General features: G+C 52.5%; 1 protein-coding gene across 4 annotated transcripts in view; it reads right to left on the bottom strand.

Annotated features, from left to right (window-relative positions):
* The window catches only part of Vwa5b1 (von Willebrand factor A domain containing 5B1), a 52,989-nt gene extending 33,412 nt beyond the window's left edge, over nucleotides 1-19,577 (bottom strand). For 2 of the 4 annotated variants that reach the window (XM_033767658.1, XM_033767659.1), the window contains exons 1-5: nucleotides 19,407-19,577; nucleotides 18,799-19,018; nucleotides 3,272-3,436; nucleotides 1,791-1,943; nucleotides 263-533 (exon numbers count right to left, since the gene is read on the bottom strand). In XM_033767658.1, the coding sequence (XP_033623549.1) occupies nucleotides 263-533; nucleotides 1,791-1,943; nucleotides 3,272-3,410 (563 nt within the window). In that variant the 5' untranslated portion in view covers nucleotides 3,411-3,436; nucleotides 18,799-19,018; nucleotides 19,407-19,577. Of the gene's footprint in view, nucleotides 1-262; nucleotides 534-1,790; nucleotides 1,944-3,271; nucleotides 3,437-10,436; nucleotides 10,493-18,798; nucleotides 19,019-19,406 lie in introns of those variants that run through there. The other 2 variants (XM_010625784.2, XM_010625785.2) reach the window with 2 other exon arrangements.
* Between the last annotated feature and the right edge of the window lie 2,878 nt (nucleotides 19,578-22,455).

Below are 22,455 nucleotides of genomic sequence, written 5' to 3'. Positions count from 1 at the left end.
CACAAACCATGTTGGTCATGAAAAGTGTCTAGCACACAGTAGGTGCTCCGAAAATACCTCCTAAGTGAATTTACAAAGAAGCCCTGGCAATTCTGATCCTCACCTGACCAAACCCTAGCTCTTCTGCCGATACCGATGTGGGGGCATTTTAAAGTGCTCCGAAGAAGGGGAGCACATTACTCCGAAGGGGGCAGCTCTCAGGCACAGCCCCACCCACCCCTGCTGCCCCGGCCGTGCCCTGGCCTTGCCGGGGCCTCCTTACCCCTGAGCCTGCGGGTCGGAGGGGCCAGTGCTCTTGGTGCAGAATCGAGGCACCGTCGGGGCGCAGATGGCAGGAAGGAGGACCCTCACCGCCCCACTGGGCAGTGTCTGGAGCTCCGACGAGGTGCTGATGAAGATGGTGACATTCTCCATGGGGGTGATGGTCCCCAAGTTGACCACGAACAGGACCCGCTCCAAGTCCTCATCCAAGGCCACCTTTCCCGGTGCGCAGGAATGAGGGGTAGTGGAAACCCCCTCTTGCAGAATGTTCCCTAAGTGCCAGGCTGGTGTCAGGGGCTGTACATGCATCGTCTCTGATGCCCTCAAAGCTTGCTGTGGGGGAGGTTTGAGTGGCCCCATTTTGCTGATGGCAAAACTGAGGCCTGGAAGGGAGGCGTGACTTACCTAAGCTACCCAATCAATAACTAACACATTGACCAGGATCTGAATCCACGTGGGCCCGACTCCAGCCCTGTGTACCTTCCACTGTACCTTGCTGGGAGGGGGAACTTGGACCCATAACCCCTCCCATCTCGACAGAGGCTCACATCTCTTTTCCACAGCCCCTGCTCCCCACCCCAGACCCAGCTGAAGCATCCCTACCTCTGGGATCCTTGATTTTGACCCTGGTCTTTCCTCCTAGCTGAAGGACTAATTCCTTTATCTCAGCTTAGCCGCTCCTACCCATCTGTCAACCCCTGCAGGAAACCTTCCCTGGTCTCCAGTCTGTTCCTCTCTTTCCCCGCTAATGTTATCAAGACCTTTCTTTTCAACCTCTCGCCTTGGTCACTCCTAAGCATGTCCCACCTGTCCTTCCAGGCCACCAGAAATCAAAACTGGAGGGGAACGTCGCACCTGACACGAAGTGAATGTGCATTAAAAGATTCTTGAACATCTTAATGATTAGGTGAACAAAACCTCACTGTGATCTTAGAGCCGATGGTCAGAATCTCTTATGTTGTGTGATGCTTGGTCCGAGTCCAAGCCCTAGCTCTGCCACTAGCATCCTGTGTGACCCTGAGCTAGTCATTGTCTCTCCCTGGGCCTCAGTTTCCTCCATAGCAGGACTCAGTAGCCATGCTTTGGGTGCTTACTATGCTGAGCACTCTGCAGGCTCCGCCTGGGTTGAGCACAGGGTGTGTATAATCATTCCCTTCATAGATGAGGTTAATTTCTTATCTAAGCTCACACCACTTGCACACAACAAGCTAAGGGAGGGGATCCTGGGGTGACTCATTCCACAGCCTCTGAGCCTGAATGACTTGCTATTCCGTTCTCTTGAGATGCCTTAAAAACCCTTTTGTTGCCTGCCCTCCTTTGATCCTCACCACACTTTAGAGGTGAAAACAGAAACAGTGATCTGTTTTACAGATAAGGAAGCCCAGGTTCAGAGAAGTTCGTGACTGGCCTGGGGTCACACAGAATCCCATTTTAAGTCTGGTACAGTGCTGTCTCTAGCCCATCCCACTGCTGTCCTTGCCATCCACACAAGGCTCCAGCCCCTGTTAGGACCCTTCTGGTCTCCCTACCTGTGAGAGTCGAAGATGGGGTACAGGATGCATCCAGGTGGCTGCTGTCTAGCTTGGCTTTGTCCTTGATCTGTACCTTCACAATGCGGCCGGCGATGACTGCCTCAAAGCCAATCACCGTGGTGTACTCATCCAGTGGATACACGAAGAGGCCTGTGGGAGGGGGTCCAGCATTGCAGGGTGCCCAGCCCTGGCCCGCACACCCTACTCCTGGAAAAGAACCCGAGCCCTTGACCTGCATGATGGATGGGACTCAGCCCTTAGAGAACATAAACTATGGTCCAAATCCAGGGCCTGTCCAGTATCCCAGCCGCATGACCTTGGCCAAGACATAGCTTCTCTAAACCTCAGCCCCATCTGTGAGATGGGCTGTCACGAGAATCTAAATAGCAACAGTGACAAAACAATAGCCACCATGTTTTAAGCTATCTGTCCCATACGGCGTGTGTGCCATACTTTTTATATCTCGGGGCTTCTCAAAATGTAAGTGCATATTTATCACCGGGGGATCTTGCTAAAAAGCAGATTCAGAGCTTGCTGGGTTCCTGGTAAGCCCTCCACAGACCTCGACTTCTTGTCTCTGAGTCTCAGGCTCCTCATCTATAAAATGGGAGGGAGCCCTTGCTCCTCCTGTGTTGGAAGACAGAGCTGTGTTGAAGTTGTCCAGGCCTTGTGAGTCTCCTCCTCTAGATTCCCTCACTCAGAGGAATGGGCCACCTGCTCTGCCCAGATCTCTGAGGGGAAGAAAGTCTCTCTGAAGGTTCCCTTCAGACAGGATCGGCCCCCAGGGCAGTCCTCAATGGGGTGGGGGATTGGAGGGTGTTTAGTGGTCCGAAGACCCCATCACTGTGAAGGAGAAGGGAATCCTAGCCGCAGTCAGCCGTCTTTGGCCAGCCTTCTGTCATGCCCTTCTTCAGGGAATGAGAAGCCGCTGATTTACAAAGGATCCTGGCCGGCCATCTGCTGTTCACACCCTGATGGCCCCACACTGACGATTTATATTCACAGGCAGTCATTTGGTCCCTGCTGCCCTTCCTCCAGCATTATCTCATCCTCCGTTCCCGCATCCCCTGGCATCTGGACAGGCTGAGCATCCTGACTTCAGGGGGACCAGGGCTCCCCAAGGACACAGGAGCTAGAGCTTGAGGCTAGGTCTCCTGGCTTTGGCTGAGTCCTGACTCCTCTCCCGTGGGGAAGCTTCCTGGTGAGAGGGCAGCACTGACCGTCTGGCTGGGTGAACATACCTCGTGTCCCAAGTGCTGGGACAGCTGGTTGGGGCTGGGGCTGAGCTGCAGGCTCAAATTCTGAGCCTCCTATTGGCTGTGAGTCCTGCAGGGCAGAGATGGGATTCTTGTCTTACAGGTAAGGAAACTGGGACTCAGAGGTCCTGGGACTTGCCCAGTCCCAGTCATCTAGTAGGTATTGGGATGGGTCTGTGTGCTGCAGCTCAGCCTGGGGGAAGCCCCAGTGGGGGTTCTTACCCTGGAAGGGCTGAGCCTCCAGATTGCCATAGGTGAGGGAGGCAGTCAGGCCCAGGGCGTACCCACTGACAAAGGAGGTGACATCCGATGCGGTGAGGGGCAGGGCCGCCCCTGTGATTCGGTTCAACAGGCCAGGCATCCCACTGGCTGCTCAGCCTTCAGGGCCTGCAGGAGACAGGGCAGGCAGGTGGTGGGGAGAGGTCCTTCACTCCTCTCTAACACAGTTGTCCCAGCACCGGTCTCTCCATTTCCCCGAAGGACCTCCCAGTTAGTGAACCCAAGATCACTACCAGTATTTCCTGAGAGAAGTTGCCATTCTGTCTTTCCATTTCACACACAGAGAGAGAAACCGAGGCCTGCTGGAATTCACTCACAGGGATAGAGCCGAAGTAGCTTCCTGGCCAACCAGGACATCTTCCCGCAGTCTGTGCTAGGATGGGCTCCTGCCTCACCCCTTTGCGAGTCCCACGATACCTAACCCTCAGCTTTTCTTCTGCCAAGCCAGAGCCCTGGCGCGGCTCACCCGGGAGCCTTCACTGGGTATTGTAGGCACATCAGAGTGCGGGCAGCCCTACCCTCCAGGTGCACCCTTCCTGCCACTCTCAGCACTCCCCGTACCCTACCCTTCCCCTGGGCTTGTGACCGCGCTCTGAAGCGGCTCCTGCATCCATCCCCATTTGTCCTTTTCTGACCTCCGTCTCCACCTGGACCTCGGCTCCTTTTGATCTCTTGGATCTGCTTTTCCAAGCTGAGGTTTCTTTCCCACCCAGTGACCAGAAGGGATATTCCAAAACAGAGTGGACGCATCTCTGCCACCCCTCACCCCTGGCGGCTTCCCACTGGTTTTTGGACACAGACTAAAGCCCTCAAGTGGCCTTGTGTGGTCACCCTTTGTTGTACCCACAGCATCATCACTGCAATCACTCTTGGAAGCTTCCCTTCCTCAGTGCATCCTGCTCTCTACACCCCTGGGCTTGTGAGTCTACCTGGAAGACTCGTCTCGCACCTGCTTTTTTCCCCCCATAAGTTTATTGGAGCAGTTTAGGTACACAACACAGTTACATTCATCACTGGGATCTTGTAACTTTACATGACTTACCTTGGTTCTTATTTTTTCCTGCTTCCCCTGCCCTCTCTTCACCTCCCACACCCTTCCCCTTTCACACCTGCTTTTTATCCATTACACTCCCCTCATCCTTCAGTGTCAACCTGGGCTCCCTCTGCAGGGGTGCCGGGCCACTTGTGCCCAGTGTCCTCAGACACCCGGCTGCTAGAGCTGAGTTTCTGTCCTGAATGTACTGCCTGCTTTTGGGAGGTGGGGAAGTGGAAGAAACAAAGTCACACAAAGGGTGTGGAACACAAATTCAAGATCAAGTTCTTCCTGGGTTTTCTGCTCTGATACAGGAGCCAGGCCAAGCGTCCAAGGACTGGCAGCCTCGTGCCAACCATCTGCAAGTCTGCCCAATGTGTATTAATTACTCTGCCCTTTCTCAAAGAAAGAAACTCCTTGGGCAGGGGATTTAACTCAGTGGTTCCGGTGCTTGCCTTGCAAGTGCAAGGACCTGAGTTCGATCCCTGGTGCCAAAACAAAACAAAACAAAAACCAAAAAATAAAAAAACCTAAGAAAGAAACTCCTTGCTTCTAGGCCCTCTTCGTGTCCCTGCTAAGATCCCCGCGTGCTCCTCTGCCTCCCACCAGGCCAGCAGCATCTTTTTAATTATGTGCTCCCTTGTGGCTGGGGCCCAGACAGTTCTCAGCCGCCTTATCTCCTCCCAGACTGACTGATAACTGGAAGCAGATAGAGAATCAGGAGGGAGCTGCTGGATCCTCAGTGTCTTCTCTCAGGAGACTCTGGTCCTGGTGGCCAAAGCAAAGCCTGCGTGCTCCAAGGCACAGAACAAGATGTCGGAGTTCATTTCCTGAGCGCATCGTATCTTCCGCTACCCACCTTCCTGCCCTCTTCCTTCTCACACTGACTCACTTCTGTCTAGCATACCAATTGGGAAATGTAGCTCCAAGGAACCATAAGGAAAATGTACACTGTCACGTTGTCTCATCTTGCCCTTATAAAGCCTTATAAGGTGTTCTGCCGATGAGGACACCGAAGCTTCAAATGGTGGATTTGGTTCTGGATGCAAGATTGGGGCATCTGAAGGGCACATGAGTTCAGCTGGGGCTGTATAGGTCTTTCCCTAGGAGGAGACCAAGGCCATCCTCGTGGGAGGCAGAGAGCAATTATGCTGACAGTAGCCCCCAACCCCAGGTTCTTCCCAACCTGGGTCCTCAAGTGGGCATCAGGCCACAAGAAACAGCCAGGGGCAGAGATAAAGCCACCAGTGTCTCTCTGGGTCGATGGGAGAGACCATGGCCTGGCTCTAGGGATGGTGCCTTGTGTGAGTGGGTGACTTACTGTGTCAGGAGCATCCTGTATGTGTTTGTCTTCCTTACTCCCTTCCTCACCCCTTCCCTGGCCTCCACACGACCTGTCTGCCAAAATGTCTGGGCTTTGAGGATGCGGAATCTGGAAAGTGACTGGAGAGGTGAGCGGAAACAAGAAGGGGCTTAAATGGGGCTGGGGCTGGGGCTGGGGTGGGAGGAGAAGGAGGGGCTTACAGACTGGAAAGGGACTGAAGCGGGGTGTCCACTACAGAAATCAGTGTGGAGATCCCTCAAAAAACAAAAACCAGAAACTCCACCCGACCCAGCTCTACCTCATCTGGATACCTTCCTGAAAGATTTAGGGTCATCACAGCACAATTCATAATAGCTAAATTATGGAAGGGGTCTATGTGGCCATCGATGTATGAATGGGTAAAGAGAAAGGAGCCTAGATACACAATATGAGAAATCCAAAATATAAGTAATGTAGAGAGCCAAATCAGAGAGAAGTGGCAGCAAACAGGAAGACAGACTCTGTAGAGATGGGAAGGGGATTTGGGGAAGGAAGGAGCGGGGAGGCTGGGGAGAAATGAGTACAACCGATCAAGATACGATATTCTCCAGCATGAAGGTGGCTATGATGTATCACACACACATATAAGAAAATGTTTAAAAGAAGAAATATGAAAAAGAAGTGGGTATCCTAAGTTGTAAACCGGGTCCCATTTCATATTCTCCCAGAGGCTCATAGGAAGATCCAGATGACTCGGGCCCCGGGTTGTGTCTCTTTGGTGAACTGTTGGGCTGAATGTGAACACTGAAATCCTCTCTGCACAGCTCACCCGAGGTCCCCAGCATGTCTGCTAAGCGCCAAGACTGTCTCCCGATGGCCCAGAAGTCTTGATTCTCAAAGGATTGCTGCCTTTCTGGACAGAGCATTGTTTGTATTTATGCCTGGCTTGGTAAATATTTGTTAAAGCGAAGTGAAAGGAATGATGTCAACCACCCCCAAGGACACTGAAGGACACTTGGTGCTTGAGACGCAGTGGGAACAAGGCAAGTGTGAGTAGGGAAACTGGCGGAAGAGACAGACAGTAAAGGAAATCACAGGCTCAGAATCAGACCCTTTCTAGTCACCTTCAGCATGGCCACCCCATGTCTCCCTCCAGCAACAACGGAGCAGCCAGAGCAATCCTGAGACAAAGATCCAGGGGTGTGGCCCTGTGGCTCAAATCCCCGGAATCTCCCATGTCCCTGGACTCCAGGAGGAAGGAGGGGCTCACAGAGCCCCTGGCTTCTTCCTGACCTCTCCTGGACGTCTTAGCCTTAGAGCTTCGCCTTGGGTGTTTTGCACCGGCTCTTCTAGATACCACACCTTGCTTTCCACGCACACCTGGCACCTGGCCCATGGCTCTCTCTGCTCCCAGGCCCTTCTATCATCAGGCTGCTGTTGGCATCTATGAGGCAGAGCATCAGCTCCCTGACACCCTGCATAGCGGTTCTTTTGCTTCTTTCTAGCCCTTCTGCTCTTATGCCTTGAACTTCAGATCTTGTTGACGACTGGTCTACCTCTGAAACTCTAGAGTCACCACTCTCCCACCATTTTATTTCTTAGCTCTTATCATCACTATTTTGCATAATGTCTATTTTGTGTATTCACCTTGTTTGATGTATCTCCCCACCCTCTAGAGCATGACTCCTTGAGGGCAGGGATTTTGTTCCGGTTTATTACTTCCGGGTCTGAGGGCAGGGATTTTGTTCCGGTTTATTACTTCCGGGTCTGCTACCCACAGAACAGTGGCAGGCAGCATGCAGACGCTCAGTAGGTATTTGCTGAAGGGACGAAATCCCACTTCAACTGCTTCCCCTGTCCAATTTTGCAACATCTCTTAGAGGTAAGGACTCCTGATTATTTATTTGTTTATTTATTTATAGACAAGGTCTTGCCCAGGCTGGCCTTAAACTTACCATGTAGCTCAAGCTGGCCTCAAACGTGTGCTCCTCCCGCCTTAACCCTGAGCCCGCCAAGTGCTGGGATTCACAACGATCCTTCTTCTACAAATGAACCCACCAGGCCCCAAAGAGAGGAAGGAATTTTCCCACAGCCACATAGGAAGTCAGTGATGGGGTTGGGAGTTGAACACAATTAGAAGGACCCTAGAGCCCATGTGCTTGCTTGTGAGGCTGTGCTCCATCCTGTGTTGAGACTTCCCAGGCCTCAGTGTGTGTCTGGAAATCCTCCCTTCTCATCATATCACTGCTCTTGCCTGGACCATTTCTACTCTCTCCTCACTGGTCTTCAAGCCTCCAAGCTGCTTTCCTTCTGGTCCTCCCTGTCATCACCCACACACATGTACCCGATCCTGTGTGTGCACACATACTCTATACACATATTCTCCCTGACCTTAATGGCTTCTGTTGCTTTTGTCCCTGGCATGGCTTCTGAGGTTCTTCCCATTGGATCTCTGTCTCTGTGTGTGTCACTTCTTGCCTTGTTCTCCAAGTTCCCTTTCCTGCAGACCTTCTGACCTTTTCATCATGCCCCGAACAGATGTCCTGCCTGCTATTTCAGGCTAATCATTGTTCCTTTCTCTGCCTTTCAAAGTCCTACCCATTATTCAAGGTCCACTTCTCCCGTCACCTCCTCCATGAACTCTTCCTTGATATCCCTGTCTATCAGATGTTACTTCTTCCAGAGTTCCTCAGCCCATAGGCCCTCGTCTGTCATCACATCCTGCACATTGAGGCACAGGGGCCACCTATGTTACGGGTCCCCCTGTGGGGCAGTGAACTCTGTAAGGCCCCTGGGTGCACTTCCTCTTTTGTGTCCCAGCTTCTGCACAGGGACTCTAGGGGGCACCTGCCAGGTTCTCCCCAGTGCTCGCTCCTCCCACCACTTTCCAAGTTCAGAGCGGAAATCAGACCCAGTGCTACACACAGCCTGCCGCTGACCACACCGATGGGAACACCCTCATCTCCAAAGCCTGTTCCTTCTCTTCCCAGTGTGTGCTGAGTGCCAGGGAGGCCAGGATGTGCAGGAGGGCAGCAGGGAGACAAGTCCTAGGGCCTGCTGGTCCTCAGCCAACACAGCAGAAGGGGAAAGCCTATGTCAGGACCTCTGGGGTCAAGAAGAGGGGCCCTCTGGCTCCCCTTGTCAAGGGTATATCTGCTTTTCAGATAGAAATTGGAAGGGCAGGAACTGGTGGAGCGGTGGAGTGGTCTCCAGGGTCCTGCCTGGGACTGGAGTTCTGGACAGCCACCTCCAGAGTAGTTTGCCCCATTGCTCTTCCGTACTTTGTGGCCTATGTGATGTGTGGCTTCAGACAAGTTTCGTGTCCTGTAGGGCTGCCTTAGCTCCTTCCAGACCTGCAGAGCCAGAGATGTTCCTGGCCTGTGCCCAGGCAAGGCCCTCAGCGACCTCTTTGACTCTGCTTCTGGTCTTAGAGCCGAAATCTACCCTAACCCTTTGCAACCCCAGTTCACTGCTGTCCCAGACACAGCATGGCAGCTCTGCTCCCTCCACCTGGAAAGCCATTCTGGAAGCCCCTCACCTTCACCCTGGCCAGACTCCCCCAACCTCTGTCCTGCTCCAAAGGGTTGAGGTGCTTTGGCTGAGTGGGCACAGTCAGACCTGGACTAGACTCAGAGTGAGCCCTCGCCCAACTCACCTCTGGCTGGGTGAGTCTCTGTCCTCCGCATCTCCTGTCCCTCTATAAAATCCATGCTCTCATAGCCCCACGGGAACCCAAGCCCCACCAAGAGACTCCACCAATCACCAACACTCTCATTTGAGTGGGACAGTTGCTGGGTCTCCTGGATCTGGCTTGACCCATTCAAGTTTCTAGAACTCTGGGATCTCACATTATTGTCTCCTTCCTCCAAATGTACCCACTGCAATCCCACATCCAGCCAGTGTGGATGACAAATCCATGCTTCTGACCCCAGTCCCATCCTACTGATCTCAGTCAAGGTCTCTTGACATGTATTCCTCTAAACTACTTCTGCAGATTCTGGTGGCTTTTAGTGGTGCTGCCTCCCCTGGAAGAAATCACACCATTGAGGTCCAGCTCAAAGGCCACCACCTTTGTGAAACCTCCTCAGGGTCTTGCACTGCATAACACCGCCCCCAGCTGCCAGAGCCAGTGTGGCCCGTGTGTCGTGTGTGCAGCCCACAGATGGGTATGGAATAAATACAGTGCTGCATATGTTGTGCTAGGCCTGGTCCACAGCAGGGAACAAGATGCCCTCATATTGTCTTCTATTCCCAACCTGGCCAAGAGCTATTACTCTCCAAAAGTTGAGGCAAGGACTCTGCTTCTCTTCCCAGCATCAGGCCCATACTTGATGCCCAGCAGCGAGTGGCTGGCATGCGCTCTGATATTGAATGAACGAGTGAGTAAATTAATAGGATGAAATGTCCAAGAGTGGAAAGAGGCCTTGGCTATGGGCCCATTAAAAAAACCAAATAGTGGGAAATCCCTCTCTTCCAGCCCAAAGCCTGTAGGATTCCATCCCAGAGGTAGCTGTCAGCTTCTTTTGGGGTGGAATAATAGTCAGGTCAGAGAGTTCCAGGCTTCCCAGGGCTTGGTGTCCTCATGGTGCCCGAGAGCCTGGAGCCTGGGCAGTGCCATGGCTAGGACAGATGGCACCAAGGAGGCTGAGGTCCAGCTGCCCACGGTTTCTGAGGTTTCCAGATCAGAGGCTGGATCTGGTCCTGCTGAGGGAGGGAGAAATGTGCACATCTAAACTGGAAAGCTGTCTGCAGGGGCCTTCGCAGATCCTTACCAGGTCAGGGAGGGATGGTTCAACTACACACGAATGGTGCTGGCTGGCAGGTGGGCCGACGCCTCTTCCCAGTGGGTCCAGTGAGGGCCCATGCTGGAGCTTCTGGCCACTGAAATGAGCCTCCTGTCATTCTGAGAATTGGATTTCATTTGCACAAATTCAGTGCACATCACCTCCCCAGGAGCACATTTGAAGGTGAGCTCACCCTGCAGAGATCCCAGCATCCCTGTGGTCATCGAAAGGCACTGCATGGATTTCCTATCCGGCATCCAGCCCCGTCTGCCTCTCAGCTCATTCCTGCATTCAGGGTGATAGAGCAGAGCAGGGCTCTTTGGGATCAGCTCTCCAGAACTGCCCTTCTGTACGGAGGGACTCAGGGAAGTAAAGAAGGGCCCTTGACCCGTGGCCTCCCAGATACCTCTTTGTGGAGAAATGACAGACGAGGGAGCTGATTTCTGTTCCTGGGACCCGTCTTTCTCCCTCTTGTTCAAAGCTTCCCAAGGAGACAGCCTTTGAAACTTGGTTTCACCCTCTGGGCAATGAAAGGCAATTCTTAGGGTTATCGTGAGGATTCCAGGGGAGATGCCAGATGGAGCATGCCCACCACAGTTTCTGGTCCTTGCTTAACTGCCTTTTCTCCTCAGGATGTCCTCCTGGTCTTCCTATCGCACCTGCTTAGACTCTATCTGGGCAGATGAGTTTTTGGCACTTACCCAGATGGCCATTGCCACCCATAAGCCTCAGATCTGCCCTAGGGATGGAGCCCAGGTATTGGCAGAAAAACATATCCATTGTCTTAGCTCTTCTCTGAGGTCACAGATAAGTTTGCACCAAGATGTGAGGCTGCCCCCCTCCGGCCACATTATATCCCCTCACATGGCACACAGAAGCCATGGGGTGGCGGAGACTTATGGTTGGGGACTGGACCAGAAATTAAGATCCCTAGGTCTGAGCTTCAACTCTGCCACTCACTCTGTGTGGACCCCAAACTGGGACCCTGTTGTCACATGTACTGCCATTATTACTCCTCTTGGGCTTGGCACACAGCACAGCAGGTGGGACATAATGATTGGTGGGTTGTGATCAGTGTCTGCGTGTGCCCAGCACCCCCGAAGGTGTAATCCCAAGGGCAGGAACCAAAGGTGGTTCTGGTCACTTGTTCTATTCCCTGGCATGTGGAACAGTTCCAGGAACATTTAATCCCGCCACTCCCCCAAAAAACAAAACCCAGCGAATGCATACTGAGCAATTACTATATGCCGGGCATTGTCCTAATTGCTTATCGTGAATGAGCTCAGGCAATCTCAGAACAACCCTATGACTATGACCCCCATGTAGATGAGGAAATAAGGCCACCAGTGCTTATGTCCCTTGCCCAAGGCGATATGCTTTTCAGTGGTCAAGCTGGGATATGGACTCTGGCTTTGGGGATAGAGCTTCTAACCACGAGTCTCAAAAATCCCCTTGACTCTTATTTGCTGAATGAGTGACTGAGTAGTGACCTAGAGAGGGTGATCCCCAACTGTGCCTGGGCCCCAGAGTCTTTATCTAATTACGGGAAGTGGTGTACTTGGGAAATGAATCCCACACCTTGCCCCCAATGCAGCCCTGAACCGCTGTCCCCAGCTCCCACCCATTTTAAGGGGGCCCAGCGTTGACTCCTTAGTCTACCCCCGGCAGGGGTGCTATTTCTGGAGGGCCAAGGGGCATTCACTTATTTAGATCCCATGAAGACTCTGTAAGGCAGATCACCCCACTTTAACAGGGGAAGAAACCAAGATCCACAGAGGTTAAGTCAGTTTCAAGGTCACACAGCTAAGTGGTGGTAGAGAATGTGGCCCCAGAACCTGGCCGTGGACCGTGTTCCTCTGATCCCTGCTCCCTGCAGCCAAGGCCCCTTCGTGTACCAGAAGCCAGCTCAGTTTTACGCAGAGGCTTTTCCCCTTGAATCTGGCTGCAGTGACCCCCAGACTTCCGCACCCCTGGCTCCTGTCCTTGTACTGCACTGCAGAGGTGGGTGAGGGAGTTTCCAGGAGAGCTCACGATCAGCACTGCGGCTGCACATCCTGCAGAGCTAGCACATTAGCAGCGATCTCTGCTGGGGGACATTCAGATCAAAGGGGCGAAGGCAACACGGTGGACACACTGAGAGGCCTCAAAATGGATCTCATGGGGCCCATCTTGCAGGGTCTGCAAGATGGGGTCTGCAGTGCCCCTGGCTGGTACAGAGCCAGCTGAAGGCTAATAAGAAGGAGGCCAGTGGAGAAGCTGCGTTGAGTGCAGTGTCCTGCTACCAAGCCGGGTTACAGAGATAGCATTTTAGGATTTAGAGCCTCCTGACACTCTGAACTGGCTTGATGGTTGAGTCAGGCACTGTGTTAAGCAATTATATAGATTATCCCTCTGATTCCTCAGAACCTCAGGCAAGCATTTTATTTCAAACAGATGATTCAAGTGAACACAAGGCACACTAAGAAAACTGCCCAAGGTCAGAAAGCCAGTAAGTGATGGTCTGGGACTGGAGTCCTGGCAGTGTCATGCTGTGTTTATCTCTGTGCTGTACAAAATCCATAGCAACATTATCCCTTACCCATACACGCAAAGAACAGTCATCTCCTAGAGAGTCCCAGGCACAAATCGGGGTTGTCAGCAACAAAAACTAAAGCAGACAGGGGCAAGAAGAGGCAGCTGCAGAGCACCCTCCCTTCAGCCTGAGCAGCAAGAGCTCTGACTCTGGAGTCCCAGCAGAATTAGGCTTGAAGCCAGACTCTGATTTGGGCACGTGGACAAGTGGCTTCCCTCTGCTGAGCCTCGGTTTTTTGATCTGCATAGCGTGTAACATAGCATCACTGGGGAGAAACAAAGAAAGAGCAGCAGGCACTTTCCACAGTGTCGGGTGACTGATAAAAGGGACAAGGAGGCCCTTTCCTGTGTTGGGAAAATGGGAAGGCAGAGCTGGCCAAACCCAAGCCTCCCGGAAGGCCGGGGAAGAGTCTCTGAAATGGAGAGTTTTCAATAATTCAGAGAACTGAAAATGATAGGGTTAAAAATCGTGGGAGAGTGCTAGTCCCTGACAAGCAAATGGTTTCAAATCCACTACTGAGTCTTGAAGGTAATAATAGCAATGATCATCGATGCCTCATACAAAGCAATTTATAGCCAAAGCACTTTTGTGAATCAACTAGTACTCCGAGTGGGGCAAAATAAAACTATTATCTCCATTTTAATGACCAGAAGACTGGGACTCAGGGGAAGTAAGGTGAGAGGGTTGGAGCTCTTAGGGTAGAGCACTTTCTGTCAAAACTGATCTGCTGCTCTGCCAAGCTGGGACTCGAGAGACACAAACGCCAATGCTGTTGGCCTCAAGGTATTGTGATCTGCAGCTCAGAGCTGGGTGACGGGGACCAGAGTTGGAGGCTTAGATTTTCGAAGGGATTTTACCGAAAACAATCTTTCCTTTCTCCCCTATTTCCTGTTGGTTTTCAGATAAAGATTTCAATGTCCCCCTCCTGATTAGCCGGCATATAATCCCTATGCTTTGGGGCAAGTCTCCTGGGTTCTGCTCCTCCAGGCTGGCTGCTTATCCCTATTCCTGTGAAGGCCTGGTGAGTATCCAGCTTCAGCCAGTAAAATGTGCAGAAGGGAAGTGTTTCACTTCCGGTGGAAGCTTTACAAGCCAGCGTGTGCCTGCCTTGTCCTGTTTCCTGCTTCAGTGCGCACGAAAGCACATGTTCACAAAGGAGTGTCTCTTAACCTGGATCTAGCTTTAGATGCCGACTTGTGGGACCTGCTTTGGACGTGAGGCATGAGCAGAGATTAATAAATTATGGCTTGTTCCGGCAGCATAATCACACTCGACTAGTGGAGCCATGGATGTTTGGGTCTCTGAGCTAAAATGATGGTCTCAAGGACAGAAGCCATAATATTGGGAAGAGAGTAAGAGACAGAAGAGGGGGAGATTAGGCCAAAGGAGCCCACTAGAATAGAAGCTCTGTGAGGGGAGATATTTTTATATATTTTATCAGCAATTGTGCCTGCAGTGCTTAGGAGAGTGCTTGGCAATCAGCGGGTGCTCGCCAAATATGGAATAAATGAATTAATAACCTGCTTTGAGGTGGGCAATGCAGAAGCAAGAGACTTGAAAGGAAACAGTGTACAGAAGAGGCTCTGCTGTCATCGAAACTACCAACATTAAACTCTGACTATCAGCTGGACCCAATAAAGGACCCTCCAAGTGAATCCACTTAAAACACGGACACCAATTTCACAGGAAATGGCGAAGAACAAAATTTTAACTGGGATTTTATTTTCAAAAATGAAAAGACTTTTAGTTTCAGATTTCACTGTGACCCCACCGAAATCAAACTTCCCTATTACAAACACAACTGGCTGCCGGTTGCCTTGTCTTCTGTCGTGCACTGGCCTGAGTGCCAGCTTCTCGATCCTCTGTGACATGATGTGGGATTCGAAGGGGTGTCTAACATCTCCTTTGATTGGCCTCGTTCAATCTCACAGACCTCCCAAGATTCAGTCCCACCACACAACCCTGTGGCTTTGCACGGTCATCTGCACCTCCTACTGAGCAACCATTGCTCAGCCAGTGCTCATAGATGACGAGTGATGGGCGGGAACTGACACTGGGCTTGAACAAGGACAGATGTTGGGCACGGACCACTTTGATGAATGGTCAGTTCATTAACGCCTTTTTATTATGGAGGCTTAAAATAAGGCCCTGCAGCCTCAGATATTGATTAGGCAGACCCCCTCTTCGAACAAACAAAGAAGAGATACGAAGGTAAACCAGGTAGACTCATCCTTGCTCTGCAGCTGCTCCTACCCATGACCCCATTTCAGGTTGTGTTGGGATCACCTGTTCCAGGTCCCTGCTCAGTCCCCCCATGACTGTTTGTCTCCAGAGTGATCCCATGAAGGAAACTCTTACAGGTTTCCTGCCCAGCTGTTTGGCCCCCAGTGTGGTAACAGGAAAGGGTAAGGGCTTTGTACTGAGATCCTCATGGGACTCCCAGGAACAATCCCAGCCCATCGCCTAGCAAAGGAGATGGGACTGGGATCCTTCTAGACCACAGTGAGGAGTTGAAAGGTGAAATTTCAATTCCTTAGGATTGTTACTTTCTTCCTGGGGTCCTGATGTCTTCTGACCCAGGAATGTCAGAAGCCTTCGTCTGACTCCTTCCTGACAAGTGCAGCTCCCTAGTGATTCCACTCTTACCCTATGTCCCAGACAAGCCAGAACATTCCCTCTTTCCCCGACCCCCAGTGAATCCCAACTTCCTCCTGAGGTTGATGCTCATCCCTCATCCCAGCCTTATGTTTCTAAACCTCCCTATCTTCTTTGGGTCCCTCTAAGTCCCACCTCCTCCATGAAGCCTGTCCTAGTCCTTCCTCTGAGCTCCCAGGATAGAGATTCACTCAGCTGTATTCTGCTGCACCACTTGCCATCCATGGAGTGGTCCTAATGTCTCTAGAGGGAGCGTGAAGGCCCTTCCCTTTGCCATTTCTTCATACACCAGGCCTGCAGCACATGCTCAGGAAGTATAGGAGCATCCTCCCACCTTTGGCTTCATTCCTGGTGATAAAGGTCTGCTGTTTCCTCTGCGCCCATAAGTCTCCAAGACATGGGACATGCAAGACTCCCTTTCATCACATGTAAAGTGGGGGTTCAACTAAACACCAGGGGAATGGTCCTTGGTGAGGGGGACAAACAAGGCAGGGGGTAAACTCGGCACCAGTCCAGCTGTCCATTTCCTGTCGTTTGGTGGACTCATCCTCAGGGCCAGGACTGCAGTGAGACAGGGATCCTGGAGGTGAAACTTCCTCAAGGCCCAGGCTCAGGTCTTCCTCCATGGCCAACTCTGCACTCTGTGTGAGGGTTTTCTGCTCAGCTGCTCCAACGCATGAGCAGGTGATTCATGAATGTGCACCTGCAGCAGAGCCCTTGCCTGAGTCCCTCAGACCTTCTGGGTCCCTTGCCACTTGCCTTGTGAGTGGCTCAAAGATCTCAAATCTAAGAACACTTCCCATGGGCACTGGTTGACATAAGGTTGGAAAGTTGATTATGACGCCCTCTCTACCTGATACCACAAGCTCTTTGGGAACCAAGATCCAATACCTAGCTCTGCCTGGCATCAAGTGGCACCCAGGAACTGGAAGGCTTCATTCCTTTTCTCTTTCCACCCTATTCTGTCTGTTCATTCAAATTGAGTCATTTGGCACTAGTCAGCTAAAACCTCCCAGCCCTGCCTGTGCTCCTCCCCAGTCACATTTGAAGCCCTTCCTTGCCCCTCCTAATTTGTCTGAATAGGAGACATCTATCCATTCATCACTCCTTCCAAGCCCCCACACCAATACCACCTCTTTCTGGAAGCCTTCTTAGCTCCACACTGAGCACCCCTGGTCCTACTTCCCTCTCCCTAAGGAATCCAGGAACCCAGAGGGTTTCCTGCATGGGCCACAACGCTGAGTGAGCACATCAGAAGTGTTGGTAGAGAAACACTCCCTGAGGCAGTCACCTTCACTGAAAGGGAGTTAACAGGATGAGAGGATTGGTGCGCCCCTGGTGACCTGGAGCCGTGCTTTACCCACTGTTCCATGAACTGTTCCCAGTGTCCACGGGGATGTCTGTTGACCTCAGTTTGGCATGGCCAAATCCCCTTCCTACTCTGGCTGGAGTGGAAATGCCTGTGACACCAGGAGAAACGGAGGTCTGTGTAGCTTGGCCAGTGGTTACACAAGGCTCTGTATTTAGGGTAAACGAGCAAGGAGGTGCACAGAGAAACCCAAGCACCCAGCAGAGAAGACAGCTTGAACCTGAATGGGAGCTCATAGCTAAGTTCTGACCTCTCACTGCCCCTCTTCCCAAATGAACCCCTTCTCACCATGGAGCTGGCCTACCATGGGCCCATGGTCTCAGCATCATTTGTCTGGTACCGAGAGGCCAGCCAGCCAGGGAAGGGACTTACTGGAAACAGCAGCAGAGGCTGCAGGGAAGGGCACAGAGATTCTTCCATCTGGGACCAGGGGTGGCCAGGTTACTTGAGGATCCAAGTGGGCATCTCAGCCCCTCTGAACAGGGCACCCGTGTCAACCCAACCCAATAACTTTACCATCGATCTGGTAGCCAATGGCTGGAGCACTTTCTGAGACTATCACCTGGCCCAAATCTGGGGCTGGTTGTCACACTACCTGGGAGTTCATGGGGCCCTGACTTCTTCAACTCCCCAAGATAAGGCTGGGGAGGATACTCAGAATCTGAATCATCCCCAGGCTAGGAGCCTTGGTCTGACTCATGCCAGAAAGGCAGTGGGGTTTGTAGGTCACCCACAAGAGCGCGGTGCCCAACATTCCTTGAGCCCTGGACCATCACCTGGTCTGGGAAATGGCCCAACCCCTGGAGATGGCTTCTAGCCAAGGCTGAGTGGTGAGTGCACTGCTGTCACATGACAGGCTGTGGGGATCCTACCCAGCAACCGCTGGGGCAGGTTCAACCCATAATCCCCTGTACAAGCACAACCATATGCACACATTTACACATGCGTGCTCCTGAACACACCTGCACTCTTAAATATCTGAGTGCCAAGGGATAAAGGGCATCCCACATAAGCGCGCCCGAACAGGTACACATGCATATATATACACAGAAGCCATAGATCTTCTCACCTACTCCTGTGGCTTATTTGTACATGTCACTGCCCTCCAGGGACACCCTCTATACACATATGCCCCACACACCTCACGTCCTCACAGACATCAGATGTACACACACATCTCTTCCCAACCCAGCCAATGCCAAGGCCTGTTGCCCTTGAACCCTCCACTCAGGAGAACTGCGTTTCCCCAGAGCCCTTTGGCCTCTGCCCAGGTCCCGTGATCTGGCTGGGTTCACATGGGCAAAGACAGGAAACAGGCTTATGTCCCAAAGGAAAAAGTGAGGAAAGGGCTCTGCCTGCTGACAGAGAGAGTGGGGGCGGGCAGAGGGCGAGGAGGGAGGGGAGAGAGAAGAGAGACAAAGAAGAGAGACAAGGAGAGTGACAGTGACAGAGAGATAAGAGATAGAGACCAAGAGAGCTATAAGGGAGTGGGGATGGAGCAGGCAGACAGGTGCCTGTTGCTCTTTCTAGCAGGCAGAGGAGAGGAGAAAGGTTCTGGTTTCCCCCCACCCCAAGCCTGTCTGCCTGGGCGGCGAGCACCAGAATGGATCTGTTGGGGTTGCTGCAGGAGACGTGATGAAGGGACTTCCCGCAGGGGGCTTGATGTGTCAGCAGTCGCCAGCTGTGTCCCGCGCCTGGTCCCCTCCCCCTGCCGCATTTCACAGCACAGACCCCTCTACCCAGAGCCCCCTTACCTGGCAGGAGCCCAGGGACGTGGGGCTCAGAGAGGCGGGTGCGCTTGTTCACCCAGCGGCTTTGAGGGCTTTGAGACAGTCGTGCTGGGCACTCAGAAGGTGTGAGACAGGCAGCTGGGGGTGGGAAGCCTGCGGTGCTCCGGATTGCCCTGGGGCCCAGAGACAGACTGGAGGTGGTGGTAGGGCAGGGACAGAGGAAACAGGTGGCAGGGATAGGAGGCTGAGGGAGGGAGAGGAAGAGGGAGGGAGAGAGAGAGAGAGAATCACACACATACACACATTCAGAAAACAGAGAAATAGACATCCGGAGAGAAGGGGTAGTGGGAGGAGAGAGAGAGAGAGAGAGAGAGAGAGAGAGAGAGAGAGAGAGAGGGAGAGAGAGAGGAAGAGGGGCTAGGACAGGAGCAGCAACATGTGGTTTCCTTCTCTCACTTGTCATGCTGAAGCATTCTCAGCTCCTCCCCACAGTGTGAGCACACACTGACACTGACACTCACAGACACACACACACACACACACACACTTTCACACAGAGGCACGCAACTCACCATACGCACACACGCACAACCCCTGCACTCCACTCAGAACAGCCCAGTGCTGGCCCTTACCTTGCCCCAGAAGCAACATGTGTCCGGCAAACACTCCCTATATCTGCCGCAGCGGCTGCCTGCCTGCTCTCAGAGCTGCTGAAGCGGGAGCCCAGGACCAGGCTCCAGCGCCCAAGCCCAGCGCTCACTGCCCTGGCGGTCAGCTTGATCAATGCCCACATTTCGATGGCTGTTTAGGTGGCCTGCAGGAAGCAGAGCCATTTGTTTTGTCAGAGCGTAACCATGACAATCACCCCATGCGCACACTGCTGGTGCGGCCTCCCCCCACCCCTCGCCCTTTCTCCGGAGCCCAGGAGGAGGCAGGAGGCCACTTAGCAGCCTCAGCTAACTCCTGACTCCTGCAGAGGCTGATGGAAAGGGCTGATAGAGAGGGCCAGCCTGTGATAATCAGGCTTTCGGCAGCCCCTCCTTGGAGAACAGGCCTGCCTCCAGTTGATACAGCCCTGTGCAAGTACCCTGGGGTCCTGTCCCTGGGAGCTGCCCCCTCCAGGTCCCCCTGTTCCCCAGCAAGTCTGTTCTGAGCCAAGTTATACAAGCTGTCAATCCATTTTCTCCCAAAAGACCGTGATACAAACAAACAGATGGCTTTGGTTACTGTGGTCCCGGGAAGCTTACCTGCCAAGGCCTTTGGTCATGCCTGTCAGGCATTAGAGGTCCAATCCATTACTGCCCACCCTTGGCCATCCCAAAACCACAAAGGAAATCTCTAGGCTGTGTGGTGCTGTTCCTGGAAGTCTAGCTTCTGGGGCAGAGTTGGGCAACCCAGAGGGCCAGGGACTCAATGTGGTCAAGGATAAATAGCTATGAAAGCCAGAGAGGCTATCCAGGTGTGACTGCAAAACCTAAATTTGAAATCTAAAGAGTCCAAGATTGAGAAGACATCTCAGAGACTTAGGATGGAGCTGAGGAGCTCATGCCAACCCATCTCACCGAATCCTTCTAAACACCCAAAGAAGAGGCCTTTACCCCAATTTTATGGAGAAACCGATGTTTAGAGAGGTGGAGTAACTTGCCTGAGATACATAGCTGAGAAAAGACAGAGCCTGGATTCAAACTCACACCTCTCTGATTCCAGCACCGGAAACCTTCATTTCCATCCCACTGGCTTTTTGTAGGGCTCGGTTTGTGCCGCTGACGGCACAGATGGCTTGGAGGAAGTGTGCATCTCCACTTGTACTGTGCTGAACTCTGGGAAGCGGGTGATGGACTTCGCTCCCAGATGAGCTCCGAGAGGTGCTGCGACATGCCTAAGAACATGGCTCAAGTGGGAGAGGCAAAATTTAAACCCAAGGCCGTGTGACTCTGCCGCTACCTCACCATCTACCAGGCTACGTCTGGGACAGATGACTTGGTCTTTTCAAAAAAATCCTCTGCCTGAAGAGGGCAGAGTCTGAGGGTACGCTAGGAACGGTGGGCGGTGTGAAGAAAGGGAGTTCAGGTGTCACATGGAATTCAGAAACTCCTTCCCGGGCTAACAGATGTCATACAGTCTTAGCCAGAAGACCATGGACCAATGGTTCCATGATTAGGGAGCCTCACCTTTGGATTCCCAAAGAGTTTTAAGCCTCTCCACTCAGACATTCATGAAGCACACAAACCGAAGGCCCAGGTTTTGCCCATCTTGGCAGGTGTCAGGCAGCTGAGAGGGGCGTCCCAGCAGAAGAACTTTGGAGGACATTTGAGAGGGGTTTGGAGGGCTTCTGGGAAGAGGAAATGGAGGAGGCGGAGAAGAAGGGGCCAGTTGTGGGGCAGGAACCTCTCAGAGTTGGCCAATTTACCTGGATTACTTCTGAGTGCCCGCTCACAAGCCAGGCTTGACCCAGTGCTTGGAAGAAGTGAAGGTGAGGTGGGACACGGATTTCCAGGAACTTGGCAAGGGAGGAGCAGACAGAAAGCCAAGGAGTTCCCAACCAGCTTCTGTTCCACCTGAGTTCCCTGGTGCCTTTCCACCCACATTACTTTATTCACTCCGGAGAGATATCAGATGTAAGTAGGAGGTGGGAGTTCAGGCTGAGATGAGAGATGACTCACCTGAGGTCACGGCCAAGGAGCGGCAGCGCTGGGAGGCAGCCCCGTCCCATCTGACTCCAGTGCCCAAGCCACGGGGGCCTGAGAGGTGACGGGAGATAGCAGATGCGAGCTGGGTGGGCAGAGAAAGCTGCTAGCCTGGGCTTATTTGCCAGAGCTGCCTCCTCTTGAGGGCTTTGAGATTTCTGTGCCCCGTTGACTTAGTTTCCTGCGGCTGCCAGAACCACTGACCACAGGCTGGGTAGTGCAGAACAGTAGACATCCATTCTCTTGCAGTTATGGAGATGAGAAGACTGAAACTGAGGTGTCAGCAAGGCTGTGCTCCCTCCGAACCCTCTACTGGAGAATCCTCCCTTGCTTCCCCATTTTCTGGCTGTCCAATCCTTGGCATCCCTTGACTGTGAGCTGCATCACTCCAATTCTGCCTGTGTGCTGTCGTCCCTGTGTGTGTCTCTGCATGTCAGTTTCCAAATCTCCTTTTCCTTCTCCTAAAGGTGTTGGCCAGGATCATTACTCTTTGTTTGGTACCAGGGATAGAACTCGGGACCTTGCACTTGCCAAGCAGGTGGTGGAACCACTGAGCTACATTTCCCCGGCCCAGGATTATGACTTTTAATCACATGATATCTGCAAAGGCCCTATTGACAAGGACAGTCACATGCACATGTACTGAGGTTTGTGATGTAAACGCCCTTTTTTGGGGGACAAAATTCACCCCATGACACCTGCTCAGCAGAAATAAGGGTATGGGATAGGTCTGACACTAAGAGTCCATGTTGCTGGACTTCTGGAAATTCAGAGAGGACAAGAAAGCAAGTGGTAGCATATTATGGTGGTTAAAAGTGGACTCGGGTGCTGGAGGGCTTGAGTTCAAATCCTGACTCTCATTCCCTAGTTGTGTGCCTTGGGGAAAACAACTTAATATCCCCAGGCCTGTGTATACTGTAATGCCTTGAAACAGTGTCATAATCATGAAACGAGCTAATATTTGCACAGCACTTAAGAATTCAGGGCACTTAGT

This window comes from Fukomys damarensis, unplaced genomic scaffold (genome assembly GCF_012274545.1).
Source record: "Fukomys damarensis isolate Sample0158 unplaced genomic scaffold, DMR_v1.0_HiC HiC_scaffold_23, whole genome shotgun sequence".
Lineage (NCBI taxonomy): Eukaryota > Metazoa > Chordata > Mammalia > Rodentia > Bathyergidae > Fukomys > Fukomys damarensis.
The sequence above is the reverse complement of the archived record's forward strand: the minus strand, read 5'-3'. Positions and strand labels throughout refer to the sequence as shown.